Below are 20,578 nucleotides of genomic sequence, written 5' to 3'. Positions count from 1 at the left end.
AGCAATACTAAAACTGTTTATGAAGTCTGAAGTATCAATCACATTGGCTGTCTTTCTGTTCTGTGAAGTAGCGGCGTGTTTCAGCTGAAACGCAGATCCATTTAAAGTCCTTTGGAATTCTTCTGCAGTAAAACCACCACTCAATATCAGCATCGGCATCCTAGACTTGACTTCATGTGTTTAAGACAAAACCACTGGAAAACGATAAAAATTACACTTAAAGGCTTAAGTATTTATTTCACTGTCATTGACCTATTAAAATTTTAACTCTCTATTTGACAGGAAATAAATAAATTTTTAAAAATACTACTTCTATTTAATTCCAACATTTTTTTCAGTTTAGGCAATGCCAGGTCCTTATATTCAAGTGAGTTCCAGGAATATCCAAAAGCACTTAGGTAGGCTGTTGGTAACAACTGTTGAAGCTTAAATACAAGATAAGAGGCAAGGAGTTTGTCTCACATTAGAACACATAAAAGGTAATTGCTTCTTTTGACTTACCAACTACTAGAAATACATCTGAAATAATTTTTCATGGGTAAAATTCATATATAAATACCAATACAAATAACTGCATAACCACATTCTGCTTACAGGGTGTCTTTTATACTACGTGATAGTTATACATGGGTGACCCCTAGCTTGACTTTTCTAAACAGTGTATTTTCTATCCTTATGATTTTGCATAAAAGTTTCAAACTTATTTCCTTATTATTCAGTCACAGAACCACAAAGCACTCAAAATTAAGTGTATAAGAGTTAATTTGAGCAATGATTCAACCTCAGAATTAAGCAGTAAATAAACACATTTTCTTCTGCTGCTTTTTCCTTCTCAAAAGACGCTATCACCAATAGCTTTCTTGGCAACAAGACACAAATACATAACATCACTGATTCAAAACAGCTAATCAAGGACACACATCTCAAAAGAGTATCAGAGAAGACTGCTGCATTTCCCAGCACATCTTTCTTTTCTACAAATAAAAATATCCCCTTAGCTAGGAAATCCAGTGGCATTCTGAAAACAAAGGTATAATTCATTTTCCAGTGCACCTTTCTATATTTTAATTACAGGTTACCTCACAGTTTGGGGGCGGGGGGGGAAAGAGCGGAAGCATTCATCACAGCCATATGTGACAGACATATGGACAGACATATCGGACAGCAAGAGTGTTTTTACAGGACATAATATTAAAAGTAGTTTTCACCCTAACTTCTAAAGTACACAAGTGCTCTGTAAGACACTGAGTGCTCCAACTTACAACAAATATGTCAATAATATTTGCAAAGTGATTTCAGAGTGTTCTGGCATAAGATCAAGGTTCATGACAGTTATAAAGGTCTTCTCTTAGGGATTTAAAGTTCAGAGGTTCACATATACACTTCTGCATAACCCTCACATACAGAAGTCTTCTATGATCGATAAGATTCCAGTTTCATTTTATCTAGAAAATGCATCCTACTTCATTTTAAGACTAAAGGTAAAAACACCAAGCAATCCTCATTACACTTACCTTTCTTTTTCATAACAACACATTCCAGTTACATATGTGAAATTGTAATTATTGAAAGCTTTTTACAGCATAAGACTGCAGTGTAATATTAACTAGTAACACTATAATAATAGCAATACTAATTAATTAATCTTGTTCGTAGGTAGCCATGAGTGCATTCAGATCTTGTCCTGATCCCATTGAAATACATGATGGGACTCCTGATGACTGAATCTCAAGCTACTGGAATCTCAATACACAAGGTTCAACATACGACCAGATGATGGGAACGGATACACAACTAAAATAGCGCTTAAATGCCTGGGCACGCAGTCTGGGGACAGGTTTCTGCCTTGGCACATGGGAGCACACAGCAGGGCAAGGTCCCTGGAGGCCAGATGCAGCTGGAGGTCGTGTCTTCCACAGGACAGCCCTCCAGCTGCAGAGCAGCACCTCCTCCAGAACCTCAAGCAGGAAGCATCAGTGCACTCCATAGCCATCTCTGTATCTAACACAAGGGCTATGAGAAGATAAATATTATGCTACAAATGCAGGAAATACTGAGTGAGCCTCAGCAGTAAAAAAAAGCAGCAGATGGCAGAACAGCACGCCCTGGCACATGAGACTTGAGGGTCTACCTCAGGGAGGTCAGATTCTGAAATCTATTTTTTGGTGTTTGGAGGCCTCCTGAAGATGCACATTTAGTGCATTGCCATTGGCAGCAGCCCCTGCTCCTTGCCTTTTGTCAAGAAAAGGCTATGGTCAATGCTGAGGAGGAGAAAGCCTCTACAGGTATAATCTAGTCTATCAAAACAATGGGCAGAAGCAGAAGATGCAGAAATCACCCATACCTCTAAAAATTCAGAGAAAGTAAATCAACTAGAATTGCAAGATAATCTGCAATCTGGGTCAGAATGGTAGATACGCATCACTATGCAAAATCAACTTTGACCTTTCAAAATCTTTCAGGCACTTTGGATATAAAAATTTGTTTTTCTTTCCATTTAGACTTAGTTATAAAATCAGTTACTGGGAGAGGACTGTTTAAACAGAGCCATTTACAGTGTTTAAAAAGGCTAAATGAACTTCATAGGACCCCATAGTCAGATCTTTTACTGTATCCTTTTTTTTTTTTTTCTGAGAACTCAGCTTTACTTGAAAAAATAATTCAAAGGTATTGTGCCTCATTTTTCTAAATTCCACTATTTAGCATCACATGAATTTAATCATGTATCAGGCTAGAACAGCCAAATGCCCTCCATCCAACTGCTCAGTGCAATTTTGATTCTAAAGAGTGACAAAAGTATTCATATACTCAGGGCTTCTCATTTATTGAGTGATGACTACATTTGTTAGTAGCATTGTAATGACAGGTTAAGGCACATGGAGAAAATTTTCGTGGTCTGAAAGAGGCATTCCTTTTTTTGCTGTAAAGAACTTAGACAATTAACATCTCCCCACTGAAATGGCAGGAGATGTACAACAAACACACAAAATATTGGACACCAGGGAAAAACTTGCCAAACTACAGCTACACACCTTATTTCATACTACTACATGAAAATAAATCATTAAATGAGATCCAAGGAGATTCCTAATCACTAGCAATACTAATTACAGAATTCTCATCAATCGAGCGTTCCCCACTTAATCCTAGGTAAACTAAATATCAGTTGCCACAGAAAGAATTTAACACACTCTTGCCTTCACACCTTGGAAAGCTTACTGTGAGAGCTGTGGAGCTAAACAGTTCAGGAGAAGCACCAGATAAATATAAATTACTGTTATTATATGCTTGCTTGATCCAACAAGCTTGGTGCAACAAGCTTCATCTTATTTCTGCCTATGCACCATTTCTCCCCTCCACTCCAGCAATGCAAATATGTAGCCCAGGGAAAACCTCCTCCAGCTGCACACTGACAATAAAACTCCAAATGTGTATCAGCAAGACAGAGTGATTAAAGTATATAGTGAGATATATTCACAACTTCCCACTTCTCCTTATATATACAGATTAACACTAGTAAAATAACTATTAATAATAGAAAATATTATGAACTACACAAATTAGTAGGAAACCCAGCAGCCCACTCTCCCCTCATCAGCTCCTTTTCTCACATTTAGATACATTCACTAAGTTTCTACAAATACCTGTATTCTCATCCCAAACAATCAAGAGATGCTCTGGAAGCAAACAATGGTGCTCAAATGTTGTCTCAAAGTTAATTGGAAAACACCATGTTTTCCCCCTAACAACCAGGCTTGTTCTTCTCTTTCTGTTCCTTTCTCATAAGACCCCACATTTTCCTCATCCTGACCATCTAGAAATGGAGTGACCAGAAAACTGAATTTGAAAATTTAATTAATTCTGAATCTACAACAATTAGAGAGTAGTAAGAACAGTTAACAGAAATCATACAACCGTGCACCTACTAAACTGGGTTAGTTGTTTTTATCATGGGAAGGTTTCCCAGCATAATTTACAGTCATTATGTTATTTGTAGTACAATTCCTTGATTAGCAGATAAAGACTTCCACAGAAAAAACTTGGCAGAAACATGCTTGGAAAGCAGATGTGCATATGCTTACTCTTCTCTGCTTCGTCATCAAAAATTCCTCACTGAAAACGTACTGCTCACAGCTCTGGACATTCCCAGTTCTACCAAGTCACTCTCCCAGCAGAGCTTCTTCCACAATACGCAAGCTACCAGACCTGTCTATTCATTTGGGAGAGTTTCTCCATATTTACAGAATTTGTGTGGTTATGGAGGTAAGTTACCTCTCCGATCTCATACCCACATAGAGATTTGCTTTTGTCCTTCTGCACACAAGAACATGCACTATGATTCATTATCTACTGATACCACCTGCAGCAGCACAGGCTGAGACATCAGCAAATCTACCTAAAATCAGCTGCTTCCAATAAGATGCAACTATTGCAAATAAGAACCATTTATGTTGTCCAAGATCCTGCTATTAGAGTACTTTTTTGTTTCCAGATTCTCATATTCTCTAATTTCATGTCATTACACAATATTACAAGGACAGCTAAATAAACAAGCCATTAACATCTTCGTTAAGTCAAGAAGTCTTTTAGAGACCTGTGTAAAGTTAGAGTTAGCCATGAAAAAAATACTTTTCAAAATCACAGTTAACACAATTACCCCAAATTTCTTCTATTTTTAATATCGTGTGGTTCACGCATGCGGAAGATAATGGCACAAATCTTGCTGTAATTCTCAACAGCTGCTGCTAATTCATCTCTACAATATTTCTACTGGAGGTGGTTAAATATATTTATTCCTATATTTATTCCTATTTTAACTTACATTTACCAGGATATTAAGACAACAAGCTAAATTCTTCTCTTGGTCATTCCTGCCATGAGTCAGGAGTTACTTGTGTAGAGTCAGCCTAGTTACATCATCCAGGTAATAGTACAAATTTTGGTCCAGAGCGTCATTGGTTACAAAGTGACAGAATGGGGCTAAACAAGTAAAGTGCTGCACTAAGATTTACCACTGGAGCTTGTTTTCAGAGTTGTTGCTTTTCAGTCAAATGAACTGGAACTTACATCAAAAATCACTACCTAATTGTCTGATATGTCTAAAAAGTTAGGTTTATGAAAAAAAATTGCTATGGAATGAGAAATATAATTATCTTGTATAAGACATCAAATGCTGTTGGACTTGTATCTGTCATTGTTCCAAATCCACGATAAAAATTCCAACACTATCACCATATTCTCAAGACAAGCTGCTGCTTCAGCTGATACATAACTTTTTATAAAACCGTAGATGTACTTCACTTTTTAAGACACAAGAAGATACAGTTAACACATGCAGCACTAATTATAAAGTCTAGGGAAGTGAAATCTCTCATTTAAAGAGATACTTATTTCAGATTCACATCGTTTAAAATATCACCAGGATGATGGATATTGTCTCAAATTAAAAAAAAAAAAAGTGCTGGAAGTCTAAAAGCAAAATAAGTGATTCTACGCTGACAAGAGTTTCTTACTATCAGCCAGTTTATGGAATTTTATGTCATATTATGTAAAGTGTAAAAGTAAATATAACTCTTCAAAAGATTAGACAGCACAAATGCATACAGTGCGAGTTGCTGGTTTAAATACAGATTTTTTAAATTTGAGTACAAGCTTATTCAGAAAAGCTGAAATGACTACAGAATGAGAAACACACCAGCATGGCTTAGTCTACATAGTTTCTGCATAGCAAAGGAAATTGATATTACAGACAGCAAACAATTTGAGCACCTCCCTCCCTTCTTTACGATCTTCCCAGGCTTGAGGCCCAAACAGGTACAGATTTTTCACCCACAACACTGAATGAACGTTGGCAAATCAGCAGGCTGACATTTCACTATTTCTACCTACACCAGTAGCAATGCTACTAGTAACCACATCCTGTCTATTTAAATGATGAGCACAGTCACGGCTGACTTCAGTGATCTTATGATGCATCCATCAATGAGTGGGTGTCCAATCCAGTTTCCTCTGAAAGCTGGGTGAAACTCCGGCCTTGATGGTAATGGAAGAAGAAAGAAGATGAATTTTATACTCGTGAGTACAGGCAAAGCACAACGTTTGTTGACAGATTGAAAAATGTTCTTGTGGGATGGCAGATGGAAGGCAGCTTTAATCCTGGAGTTTCTCTATTTTAAACTAGAAAAATAGTCCCAAATTTCCAAAAGTGATTACAGGAGCCCCAATAACAGCCCACAATTACTTTCAATTCCGAAGGGAGATATGTTCAAATCCATCATCTGCAGTATCTCTGACATTAGGGACACATCTGAGCACAAACATTAAAAATTTCAGAACCAGCACAGGAAGTTTCAAAGGATCTGTAAGAAGAAATGCAATTGATTCATTCTTATAGGTGTGAAAAATGTAGTCAACATTTACACAATCAAGAAGAAAGGGATAGGTATGGAGGGGGCGAAAAAATTAAATCACTAAAGTAAATCAGATGAGCTGCTAAAGGAAATATTCTTGGATCTGACTCTGCCAGTCAAGCAACATCTAAATGGCTAAAGACAGCATGGGAACTTCCAGGGTGGAGGTGTTGGGAGACGAAAGCAAGAAACCTATGACAAATGATGCCTGCCGATCGCAGAGTACTTGTACCTTACTCCCCAGTATCTGCTGCTAGGTGCTATTATGGAATAGCTATACTCACTCCCATGCCAAGAAACTGTCTAAATTAGACTTCATCAGCTTCAGGTTGCCATGGTTACAAGCTAAGTGATCTCAAGCCAGCTCACAGCGTACCGGTGCTACAAACACTTTGGGACTGCTCCTCAGCCATATCAAAATACAGGACAGTGGATCAATTAGACCATGATCCTGACTGAGTATGACTGTTTCTTTCTCCATCTTATTTCCACAACAAACTCAGGAGTAATTTTAATGAAATAAGGCACAGCAACAATATTTTAACATCACTACTACAGTGTTAATAGAACAAAAATATATATACACATATACTGTGGAATAGGGAGAGAACGCACTTTCAAGGACTGAATTTCATGCAGGCAGGTATCATTTAATTGGCACCCACTGAAATGCCTACACATGACAGAAGTTGTCTCACCTTCTCTTAATACTTAGACTATAACTGCTGTTTAGGTCTATAGGATGCCTTAGACAGACAAAGTTACCCTGATTTCCAGAGAGGCTGTTATCTCAGCTGCTTCAGAACAAGTCAACAGTAACACTGCAAATATGCGGTTCCCCATCCTTTATCAAAGAGCATAGTCTTTTTCAACAGACTATCAATCTACTCCAATGCCATTCTGGATGAAAAACAATTTTTAGTCTTTTCATCTATTAAACATGTTAAACAAGTCTCGGAGCCGATTAATAATCCTGCCATGCAGAATTCTCTCTCAGCTCACAGCCAAAACAAACAAGCAAAAACGCTTTAAGCAACCCCACTGCAGGTCATCCTAAAGACAAGGATAGAACAGTTTGCTGCCAACAGCATTACAAGCAGTTATCAGGCTTATCCTCCTCAATTAAAGGCTTTTAAAATTGCTGATAGAGGATGTAAGTGTTTTTCATTTACTACTCAGATCTTTACTAACAGTCTCCATGACCTTGTTTCATACTGGCTTTTTCTAAACATAGAAGGGGCCTCACCCCACATATTATTGTGATGTACTCCAATTGCCACAACCGCTAAAGCTTTTTTTCATTTCTATTTCCAGTTCACTTCCACAGGGGTGCCAGAACAGAGACTGATGTATATCACATGTCAGAGACCATTAGCTTTTTGAGTGCTGTATTTTGTGGATATGCTCAGGACAGCATTAGGCAAAGTAATGGTAATTAAGTCCCTGGCCACCTGGATCCTTTTCAGTTCCACACAGCATTATCACAGCTCCCGACCTAAACCAGAGGGAGGAAAAAAAAAAAAAAAAAAGTGAGAGTTACAAAATAGCTTACACTACCCTGCCTTTTATTACTCCAGACTCTTCTCTGTCTTCTTAACTCCCAACTTAGCATGACAGAAAAGGGGTCAATTGAAAAAATGACATACCCTCTTTCCTCCCCCTCCACCCCTCACACCACCACCCCAAGGCCACTCAAGACAATGCCTTTCCGAGAAGCTTATGCTTTTCAATCAGGTCTGAATTAACCTCCTTAAAAAACAAAAAGCAGTCTTTACCCTACCCTCTACCCTCCGAAAACAAACCTTTCTTTCCTACCACACACAACCAAATTATTACAAATTCTACCCAATCATTCATTGCTTTAGAACTCTCCTACCCCTTTTTCTACACCTGGTGTTTATTATACTACAGGTAGTTTGTAAAACAGATGGCGCACAAAACTAAATGAGGGGGCCTGAATTATACCATAAAACCAGTTTGAAGTATTGTAGTCATATGGTCTTTCACTGCAGGAAGCTTTGTTAGCAAAAGCTTATATTTTAACAACATTGCTCTAATTTAAAATCAGATAGGATGGTTAAAGTCTTGTTTCATGGTCTGGTACAATACTCTGTTGCTCTTGAAGGTAACTACTGTTACCAAAAATTAAGATAATTGCTATGGAAAATTATCTTCCCAAATTATAATTCTATAGGGAAACAACAGGGAATAACTAAACCTGAAAAATCACATTAGACAAAAAAAACAACTTCCTGTAAAGATGCAACATCATTTTTTGAAGTAGAGAGAGAGAAGTTCTCAGACTTTATCACCTTCATTCTGGAGTACTGCTGCACCATTTCCCCCCATTTTATTAAGATTTTTACTCTTTTTTTCCCTTTAACTTCCACGTACACCATTGCTTCCAAAGCTTATGCACGGTGGTTACTACTTCCTCCGCAATCTTGACTTTAAGAACACCCAGTTAACCAAACATAGGGAGACCCTTAGCAGTAGTATAGAACTATTTCTGCAAAATTAAAAAGATACAATCCAAGACGTAGGCTCTTATTCACAGCTGTTCCTATTCCAATTGTCTTTACTCTTACTCATTGCTACATTGTGGAAACAAGCAGCAGAGCGTGACTGCTACACACTACAGTAGGAGAGTTGTGATTTAGTTCTGATTGCCCCATAGATCTCTTATGAAAAGACAGATATATGGCTGCTCTCTATTAGCCTTAATTTTCTTCCTTAGAAATGACATTAGTCTGCTACATGAGTAAACTATAAAGAATCAATGCTAAATCATCTTCAAGTTCTTTCTGAGCCTTATCAGAAGCACTATGCAAGTGAAAAGCATTATCACCACTTAATAAACATGCAGAAATCACAAGCAAGAACATCAACTTCAGATTTTCTACTTACTCCTACTCTTTCAAGAGTAGCAGAATTGACCGGACAAGAGATACCAGGCAGACAACCCTACGACCCCAGACTAAGTGAATGATTCGTTAAATTGCCCCAAGACTTTCCCTACCTTCGCTCACTACAAAACAGCCTCCTGACTTTTCTCTCCTCCCTGTACTTAAGGAATATCACCCTCCTCAAAAGACCTAAGATGCAGAACAAAAGTTATGCCAGAAGTTATTCTGCGTTATGGACGTTTTCTAGTGCAGTACTCAACTCCAGGGGTCAAACATCTCTGCCCTTCAGCAGATACGGGCTCATCCAGGCTTCTGCCCGGCTGTTGAACAAACTGAAGGCATCACTGTCTTGGCAAGAAGCACATGCAGGTACCTGAATCTTTCTAATGGAATCTTTCTACTGGATCATCATGAAAAAAAGTGAATTTAAAATGCTGAAGTTAAAGTATGCAAACAATAAAGTCCAATATTCAAATAAATCTTGGCGGTTTGCTATGCTGCATGAATGAGTGCTTAATTTTCTCCTAATAAAGTATAGCTTTTCCCATTTCCTTTGGCTTTACGTACTGCAAAAGCAGAGGCTGACCTTAGGATAATCCCCTGTTGCTAGACAAGACAGCCCCTCAGAATCAACAATAAATGTTAGGAAAGCGATTATTCATGTCCTCTGAAAACTAATATGAAAGTCTACCAGAATGAGTTTTGTTATGCTCCTGCAGAATACCCTGGGAAATGAGTACAGAAAAATTCTCCTGAAATTATTTAGGCAGTAACTGAGCACAGTATTTCTGATGACCACAAGTCAGTTCTTAACAGCTGTAAGTGTGAAGCTTTGAATGGCTTAAAACTACACACAGAGAGAACAGGAGAGGACACACTGTGATCACATTCCCAAACAAAACTTTATCAACAGAAATACTAAATCAATAGTACTTTAGATAAAAAGATAATCACAGATCTCATGTAATAGACTTAAAAATAGCAATAGTCAGAGAAAAAGGTTGTGTTATAGTTTGACAAGCAGAAACATATCCTTCCAACTCTAAAATGAAAATAAAAGACTCAAGAAGATTAACAAACACATCATATGTTGAGCATCTAGGTTCAACCACTGTTTCAGGTACAATGATTTCTGGAAATTTCACGACTTTGGAAATTATAAGAAAAAAAAAGAAATATCAAAAATGAAAATTTTTTTGCAAAATAGTTTCCTGGGCCATGACTACATGACTAAAAAGAAATTTCTCAGCACTGGTCTGGTCTTCAATTTACCATAAACACACAAGTTCACATGAGACAAGGTACATCATCTTTGAATTACACAAAGAGCAATGATAGATAAACATGGACATGCTTTTGCTTTCTCCAGAGGGGAAAAAAACCAGCTACAACAAAAACACCTGAAACAAACTGAACCAATGCATCCACAGTTCATTAGATTAGCAAATCTGGCATCAGAAAGCAACCTTCACCTGTATGCCTTTAACAACACTTGCTTATAACTTTACTCTTAACTTTATAATAATATTTCTTTTTACTTTCTTGATAGAAATCACTTTCTTTGCTAAAATGGATTACTAAGTCAATTAGAGAACCCTAAGGAAGAGTAACCTACTGAAAGTGCTGCTAAAGAATATCTTGACCAAGCAGACATATTTGGTCTTCAGAATTCTTCTCAGAAAACATATGCTACCTGATTCCTATAAGATTTGAGTGACCAATGTGAAGATCAAACATTCTTTTTCCAGTCATATCATTAATTCAATTTCCTTCAACTTGCACTTAAAAAGATACAGGAATAGATTATCATAATTTAGTATTCAGACTTTACAAAGGCCAAGTGACACTGCTCAACTCCCAGTTCTCTTCTGCCTATTCAGATACATACCAAAACCCTTTTAACAAGATTTTTTAAAAAATTATTACTAATACCCTTTATGTTGAAAAGAAACTCTTTTAAAGCATTGAGTGGAATAAAAAGTACTGAAAAATTAGAATAACAAGTAAAATATATTTCAACTTTGATGGGCAAAATAAAAGGATTTTAAAGAGACCAGGGCACTTTGTCTCTTGAGGGATGTACTTCTGCATTTACAGTAGCCTCCTTATTTCTTCTTAAGTTAAAAATAAAATTGGTTATGCCAGCAGCCTAAACGGACAACTGGTCTTTTGGTTAAAGCTGTCTGTGTGTACACAGAGACTAGCAGATGGCAAACTTGTATTTCCTCTTCACTTTCATTTCAACTTCAAACCTCAAAAAAAAAAAAAAAGATATTAATAGAAAAAAAGAATGTCTGACATATAAAAGATGCACATGTATTTCTAATGTACACAGATACTGACTTCCTTTCTCACCCTATCCTAGACTTATTGTTCTACCCTTAATTAGACCTGGTCTCACTCTAACATTGATCTGTGTCACTTCTAAACTGACCTGAAAAGGAAAGAGTAGGACAGCCCATGAGAAGCGGGTGGTGGGCAGCACACACCACCTGCATAAAGAGGACTGTTCAGCTCACACATATACAGGTTTGCGGTGTCTTCAGTGAGCTGAAGGAAAGCAGCACATCTACTGTCGAAGTGGAATCTACTCATAAGAAAAAAAGTGGCAAGACTGGAACTGCAGGAAAGATTAAAACTTTCAGAAAGCTAAAAATTCTCTCTCTAATCCCTATCACCCCACGTGCAATTAAGATATTGTCCAGAAACTGAAATTTGCACTGCAGAAATATTAGGGAGACTGCTATTTCAGGAGTAAAGTATCATCTCTGCCCTATGGGGTTCTCAAGAATCTTCAATCCAGCATCCTTTTCCCCAAAAGTTTGTTATCAACTGTTTCATCAAAACATCCTTTAGAAATCTTTTCCAACAAAATTCTGGTTTAAGATTACTTAAATGCTCTACAAGTCTGTCACATTACAGTTCACTAACTGTCACTGGATTTTTACCTGTTTTTAATGACAGAATTTAAATACTTCTTAAAATTTTATAAGTGTGAGGATCTGAAATGAGCAGATTTTTAAAATGGCTGCCATTTTATCTAACATCAGAATGTCGTCTTATTATTATTAATTGAAAAAAAAAAAAAGAAGCTCAATTTCAAATTGCTCGGACAATTGTGAAAGGCTCAAAAATCTCAATTCTGATGTAGTATGACTAGCTCCAATTCTATGCAAGACATCCAGTCCATATTTGGTCTAAAACAAGTGTTCTTAGGCCCAGTTCCAGTCAATGCAATCACACAGTTTTACAACCAACATGGTAGGTACGGATTTCATTCAATGTCTTCCGTAGTTTATATGGTTCTGTCTACTATTAAGAAAAGAACTGTAAATGCATACAAAAAAATTTAATTCTTTATCTCACATACATTTAACGTCCCACAGGATTCCAGGCCACCTCCCCACACGTGTAAGTAAAAGCTGGAGAATAAAAAGCAAGGACTGATTTTATCTCAAGGTTATGGAAACATCATTAAACCATAAAACCACGGTGTCAAAAATTTATCTTGACATTAGAAAACATCTCAGTGGAGTTAAAGCCTTATCACGTAATTAACTGCAGATAATTCTGTTTAATACTGAGGATCAGAATTTTAAAACAGTCACAACCTTGATAAATGGCATGTTAAATAAACTGGAGCTTCTGAAGAGTGATCAGATAGCAAGAATGAAAAAATCCAGCTCAAAGGACAGTTGACACAAAAGCAAATTGTCTAGTAAGGACAGGTCAACACTGTCAAAAAGAAAGGTACATTACCCTTCCAAAACACCTCCCCATCCAGTACAGCTGATATTTTCCACAGGTGTTACACAAACGAAAAATACATTGGCAGGAAATTCTGTTCCCATGGAAAGAAATGGCAAAACTTTCTTTGATTTTTGATTGGAAGTTCCCACAAGTTTGCACTGAAGGGGTCTCTGTCCATTGAACGTCACAAGCGAGTGAATAAAACTATAATTAATTTTCACAAAGACAAGAGCAGTGGCTAGCAGAGAGGAGGACTGTTTAAAAGAGCTTCCAAGAAGCTCTTTTGACCTAAATCTGGCTGGAGATTTTTCAAGAACTATCTGGCATTTAGTATCTCACTGCAGGAACGTTTTTCTCTTTTGTCTGACTGTCTGCTTATTTTCCTTCTTGAGTATCCAGCATCAAACAGGATAAAAAGTGACCTTTGACTGGATCTGTTTGTGGCATGCAATGAAAGAACTGATCCAAAAAAGTTCAATGTTAGAATAAGCACCTACTGAACTTGGAAGGAATGTTGGAAGAGGTTGGGAAAACAAGATTACATCTTGAAGTCATGTATCTGCAGTATTTCTTTATTCTATGACCACACAGAGAAGTCATCACAGCTGGTCTTTTTTTAGAGTTACACTACAGAGAAAAGGCCACATAAGTCTTTTATCAGAGACTTTACACTTCTAAAGTCTTAAGTTTAACCTGTGGGGAATAAGCATCACTATTCAACTTAAGGAAAACAAACAAACAAACAAACACACACACACACACACAAAACCAAAACAAAACAAAGAACCAAACAAACAAAAAAAAAAACAACAACAAACCACCAAACAAAAAAACCCACACCATACACAGTATTTTTTCCATTGACATTCATCTTATCCTCTAAACAACATTCTATGGGGGTGGCAGAAAATGCCTGCTGCTACCTCACTACAGATTGGGGTACATTAAAACAATATTTTAATATATTGCCATACTTTGTAACATACTCATCTGAGAACCAGACTGGGAGGGCTACAAACTACCATGTGGAAAACTGACAACAGAGCTTTCCAAAAAGCATTGTCCTTGACAGAACTCCAAAGAAGATACTAATTTTACTCACACATAAAGCATATGGGTATATGTAGTCCACAGCCCCATTCTCCCAACCAACTCACCTGTTCAGTCAGATTCTTCTGTCCCTTCTGTCAATTCTTTTTATTATTAGTGATATGAAGTACCTGTGCCCATGACAGATCTATGTCATTTGCCCTCTATTTTCCTGTGGCAGACTCTCACAAAGACTGAGTAACATGAGTGAAAGGAGGAAATGAGACCTACTTTAATGATCTGAGAGCCTCTGAATTTCCAGAAGAAAAAAAAAAGACAAGAACAACTTAAAACTCAGTATTTTACATTACATCCAATGGGGTAGGGACAAATTCACAGTCAACATAAGGACTACATTGAGTTAAAAATACCTTTGTGATAATAAAGCTATAGTGGGACAAATGTAATTAACAGGAGCATTCCCAGTTCTCCAGTTAACAAGATATAGAGCTGGAAAATCTTTACTTTCACTCTGCACTTGATGCTCACTAGCATTGGTAAAATACATGGGAGGGAAGAGGAGGTGAACAGATATGTAGATGCTTGTGCATGTGTCTACATAAAGTATTTTAAAAGCTTCCTTATTTTCTTCATTGGTGCTTCAATATACTGAGCAACCATCACACTGCTCCCACAATGCCACCACAACCAACCTCCCTCTTGAGCTTATTATTACACAGAGAACAACAACACATGTAAAGAACTTCTTACAAACTCAGTTCAAACCAGTTAGGCAGTGATCACCTCGTGATACTCAGTCTTACCTTCAGCTGTAAAAATTCTCTAAACCAGACAGCACAGTGTGTATTTCATGTGAAATGCATCTGACAAAGTTGAGACCAAACCAGCATAACACAAAACAGTAAAACAGTTTGAGTGGAGACTAGGTAGTACACAAGGCTTTTATCTGTGAGTTCTTTTGACTGGGTGTACTTCAGCCTGCATGGTTTTCCAGGAAAAATTGCAACTTTACATCACCTCAGTCTAATCACCAAAATCCAAAAAAACACCACAGTTGATTATATTACTCCCACTCCTTCTATCCATAGCAAAAAAGATTCCACAATTGTGCAAACAGATTAAAAAGATGTAGAAAATTGTATATTGCATTTTTAAAAATTCCTTTAAAACAGGCTCTTCCTTTTGTTTACATCAGAAGAAAAACATCTAAGAGTTTGACTTACTTCATAAGAAAATGATTATTAAAACACCTAAAACATGCATGAGTTAAGATAAATCCTATGGCAGAATTTATCGATCAATTTGAAACAAAAAAAATAAATCAAGTTAACACCACGAGTATTCTCCATATGAAGTACTTCTGATAGCACTGTTCAAATGAAGCTTTCTGAATTGAAAGCAATAAAACATGTACAGCAAAAGCCAACAATATTTAGTTAGTTACAAACATTTTACCTATTGTGGAAATTAATTTCAAGTACTCCACATATAGCCTTTTAGAATAGATGATCCACATGTCCCCTGAGAAGGCAGTTGGTGGGACACAGTGTTGTCAGGAACACACACCAGCCCTAAATAACCAGCTCTAAATAACAAAACAGAATGGGAGTATATCTGCAAATATAAGAGATTGCACTTTGCAGAAAAATTCTAGGCTGAAGGGTGATGCTATATGCTCGTTACCACTGTGGAAAAATCACTTAGGTTGATTGACTCAGTGGTTTTTGAACTGGTTTGTTTTTTAACGCAACTTTTTTTTTTTTCCCCAAGAGCTTTAACTTGATAATTTAAAAAGGTAAAAGAAAAAATATCCTCTGGCAACTGCTTGAATTTTGAAGTGTTACAATTACATAAAAGCTATACTTCTGCTTAAATAGTGTCTGAATAGAAAAAAAAACAAAAAAGTTTTATTTCTCTTTGCCATATATCACATTCTGGATGTATCTCCTGAACTCCCACTCAAAAAATAAATCAAGAACACAACGAAAGGATAATTTATGAGTTGCCAAGTAATCACAGTTTAACACTTACTTTTGTGAAGATCTGAAATAAGTCAATTGCAGGTGGCAAGTAAGATGCATCCTGGATCTCTGTTTTCAAATACAGTTGCAATGTCTGTGCAAGGTGCCTGAGGGCATCTTTCATTTCTTCACTTAACTGCTCAATATCTTAAGGGTAGGGAGAAAAAAAAGTATATCAAGTCGTGAACAGAACCTTTCACCAACATTTTGAACATATCCAATGGCAGCCATACAGTCTAGACATTTACAGTCCCAGAATTAATCTCGACAGAGGGCAATTTTGACAGAGGGCGGACATTTGTCATTTTTTGTGACAGCTACTTATCAACACACAGAAGAGTTTATCAGGTTGCTACTGCTGAGTCATATGAATACCATGGTGAGTTAAAGATCAAAAGCTAACAGACAAAGCAGATGCATAAGCAGATGTAAGACATTACATATGAAAACTAGGCATCTGGGTTTGTAACATTTAAAATATGCTTGAAAGTTTATGCAGCAGCATCTTTCCTTTTGCAGCAGTGTATGTATTTATACTGTATTCTCCATAGATGTGTCAGAAACACTTTGTGCTGGCAGATCAAAAGGCAAAGTATTTTAGAGACACAGGTAGTTTCGTACACAGCAGGTTATAAATGCCATGGATATGGAAGAATATTAAGCAAATATCACTTTATTAAATACTAAAGCACCGTTATTCATGCTTTACAGATCCTGAGGCATAAAGAAACATAGTGTCTTGTTTTCTAATGAAGTGATTATACTCACCTCAGGCCACCGATAACACATGGAAAACATAGTATTTGATAAGTGTATGAAAGTTTATATGCTTTTATTCAGTTTATATGTCACCTCACTGAAAATCACCTATGCATATAAAGTAAAATTGAAAAGTAATAGTGCATAAAGGACACTGAGACAGCACAGTGACAATAACAATTTTCAAATATTTGGACTTCTTGGGGTGGGGGGGGTAGGAAGAGTAGAAACACTATCTTCTATTATACAGATGCTTCCTGAGAAGTTTTTTTTGCTTCAGAAGTTCACATCCTATATTTCTAGTTCAGGTGATTCCCTCCAATGAAATATTTTCCCCTCTATAGTTAGACCTCTAATGAAAATGCTTCTCTGACTTTCCTATGGATTCTACCAAGCATCATAGGAAAGCAAATCCTTATCAACACCATCTGTAAATTGTGCGTATTTCAATGAGCATCCCTGCCTAACACAATCAGTTGAAACTTGTGAAACCACGAAAATAATATCTGTGCAATTTTATCTTTTTATTCTCCATTGATAAGTCAGGTAGAAAGACATACACATATCCCTTGTAAATTTTAGATTTTTTTCCCTTTTTCTGGAAGTTATTTTGAACAAACATCTGAAAAGTAAATGTCAAAAATATGTGGGTTTGCATATGTATATAAAAATGTTGCCACTGTGTGTAAATAAGGCAGACATCAGGTAAATTAAAAACTGATCAGGTAAAATGTACACTGTAAAATGAGAAAAAAAATATTAAAGCCAAGAAATCAGGTGGAAGTTTTGCTTAAAAATGACACACGTTTTGTCCTAGATGTTCTTTCTCACAGAAGTTTACACAGGTTTTGTCTTTGGTGCTGTTATTCTACAGAGCGGACCTTCAGAAGGCAAGCTACAAGAAAATCAGATGGCCATCCTGTTAAGCAGAACTTGGAAGCATTTCCTCCAATATGGTTGGCAATTACTTACTTGTCTGAAGATCAGAAAAAGAGTAAAGTCTCTCAGACGGGCATACTGATTGTCTAAGCTGTAGAGAAAAACAGATAAATAACACTTACATAGCTTGTTTTATCTTGAAAACACTCTACAGGATTGATTATTCAATGTGATATGCCTGTAAAATAATTAGGTAAGGCTAATAGCATCAACATAAATCTGGTCATTCCATACTTGCTGCAAGCTATCATAAAAATACTAATTTTTTCTCAGTGTTATAACACTCTTTTTTTTAACTTTGGCAACTTACCCTTAGTAATTACTTTGGCCCTTTACACTATAATTGAAAGCAATTTATGAGGTTAGCAGTCTCAGATTTCATGTGACTATAATTAATGCACAGTATAGCTAGGTACTATTTGCCCTTTAAAAACAGTCATGTACACGCTCTTCCTAACAACGTATAAATTAAGATATTAAAAAAATATTTTATCACCTCAGACCACAACAAATGCACATTTTTATCCAAGACCCTGCCAAGCATTGTGGCAGGGTCAGCAAAAAATATGGGCATATCCTTTTTGATTTACAATCCCACACAGTCATAAACTGCTTAATCTAACAGAAAACTTAGTCCACATAAATTAATCAAAGCCATGGGAATGTCAGACACCCAGGACTTCTAAGAGAGTTCAGAAAAAAAAAAGTAACAGAGATTAAGAGAATCGAACACTGAAAGCATGGCACTGTGCCCTCTAATGGAAGGGGTAGCCAACAGTATTTCTGTCCTTACTACTCATCCAAATAAGGCTGAATGAAGTTCCCAGCAAAGTTAATGGAAAAGCCCCATAACTTCAGTAATATCAAAGAAAAACAGCATCCCTCTGTGCTTCCCTTCTAGGCAGAAATAGGTTTAGAATGCTACCACATAGTCATAGGAAGATAAAGTTTATCAACTGGTCCCTTGAGCTTAATTATGTCCATTTTAGTATCTCTTGATCCTTTGAGCATTTCTGTAAATTAATCAGCAATCTTGTAATGCAATAGGCAGTCCAATTTTGTTCAGCAAGCCCAGTCACTTCAGCTTTCTAGCTTTTAATTACATTAAAAATGTAGAGTGAAAAAATATTTATCTGAATGTGCTACACTGAATAAATTTAGAAGAGTATCACTTACTAGTTTAAAAACAATCCTGCCAGCAAGTCTGACAGAATCCGGAGGAAAATTAGGCTTGATGCTCTTAAGACACCTGCATTCTTGCTTGTGGTCCAGCCAAGCTTCTTTCTATTAGGATATTTTTTAAAAGGAAGAGAAAGAAAAAACTGCATGTTATTTTACATAACATATATACTACTTATATAAATACACACATATATTTATAGATATAGTTACTTCTATTTATATATGTACACAGACATGCTCAGCCTCACCATGGGCTGGACCTGGGGATCCAGAACCATAGCAGTATCACAGCCACGGATCCAGGCTGGGAAGGGTGGCTTCAGAGCCAAAAGTCAGCTCCAAAGGACCGGGAAGGGGACCTTCCTCAGGTACTCAGGTCCACTGACTTTGGCAGCTTCCAACACAGGCAACTTTGGATGCTGACTGCCAAAGAAACATCAGCACATACAGTTTGCCAGCACAGTCTAAGAGCGCAGCTGTGATATGAGTGTTGCAGAAAGGGACAGGCTGGGTTAATCCACTCAAATCAACTCCATCACACCATTCCCTCCTCTAACGTTATTAATTGTGTAACTGATAATACGGACACTAGAGCTACAGCGGTGTGGGTTCACAACACAAAAGTATCACCATTATGCTATCCCGGAATTTAAATTCCCCTTTAAGAAAACCTAAGACAACACAAAAAACTGTATGGTCAAGTTCCCAGTCCAGTTCTTTTCTGATAAAAACCTCACTTCATGCTGCTGTCTGACAACATAGTTCATACCATACTTTAAACTTTTTATCTGACGTGTTTAATGCACAAAAAGGAACATATGGCCTCAAGTTGTGCCAGGAAAGGTTTAGATTGGATATTAGGAAAAAATTCTTCATGGAAAGGGTTGTCAGGCATTGGAACAGACTGCCCAGGGTACCAGTGGAGTTGCCATCCCTGGAGCTGTTTAAAAGGCATTTAGACGAGGTTCTTAGGGACATGGTTTAGTGCTAGAGTTAGGTTATGGTTGGACTTGATCCTGAGGGTCTCTTCCAACCGAAATGATTCTATGATCCTCACATGTAGAGATAGAATGAAAGCTTCATAGAAAACTGGAAGAAATGCCTTCATTTTTTGTCTCATGTTCCTGCTATAGAAATTATTTTCTTTATGCAACATGCTATAAATGGCATTATCAGCTTAGTTCAAATTGGTATCAACATTCCAGCTAGCTGAAATTTTTATTAGATAAATAATAAATGGGCTCCGATTCTCATTTCCTTCTGGCAAGGAGAGATGGAGTTGCATATTTCACAAGATTGGAGAGAACTAGAAGGGATGCTAATGTTTCCTCTACTATCCTAATTCCAATTCCTAACTCCAGGCATGTGTTCACTCTGCAATCAAGCCCACAGAGGCCTTCAGAGTCTATCCACTTCACCAAAATGCAGATTCTCCAAAACAATGGTCAAGTTTTCCATGCTGCAAAAACCATTCCCAAAGATCCCTGAAGGTAAGGCATTTATGTCCACAGCTAGGAGGACCAGTGATGACATCTGCAGAGTTCAGACCAGGAACGGTCAC

The 20,578-nt window shown here is 37.0% G+C and overlaps 1 protein-coding gene across 2 annotated transcripts in view; it reads right to left on the bottom strand.

The window, feature by feature from the left end:
• Positions 1–20,578, bottom strand: part of SMYD3 (SET and MYND domain containing 3) — a 402,785-nt gene that overhangs the window by 329,058 nt on the left and 53,149 nt on the right. For both annotated transcript variants that reach the window (XM_082047608.1, XM_082047609.1), the window contains exons 3-5: positions 19,012–19,119; positions 17,869–17,926; positions 16,148–16,284 (exon numbers count right to left, since the gene is read on the bottom strand). In XM_082047608.1, coding sequence (XP_081903734.1) covers positions 16,148–16,284; positions 17,869–17,926; positions 19,012–19,119 — 303 coding nt within the window. The remainder of the gene's footprint in view (positions 1–16,147; positions 16,285–17,868; positions 17,927–19,011; positions 19,120–20,578) is intronic.

This window comes from Streptopelia decaocto, assembly GCF_964273445.1.
Source record: "Streptopelia decaocto genome assembly, chromosome: 3".
Taxonomy (NCBI): domain Eukaryota; kingdom Metazoa; phylum Chordata; class Aves; order Columbiformes; family Columbidae; genus Streptopelia; species Streptopelia decaocto.
Note: the sequence above shows the minus strand (reverse complement) of the source record. Positions and strands in the feature narration are given on the sequence as shown.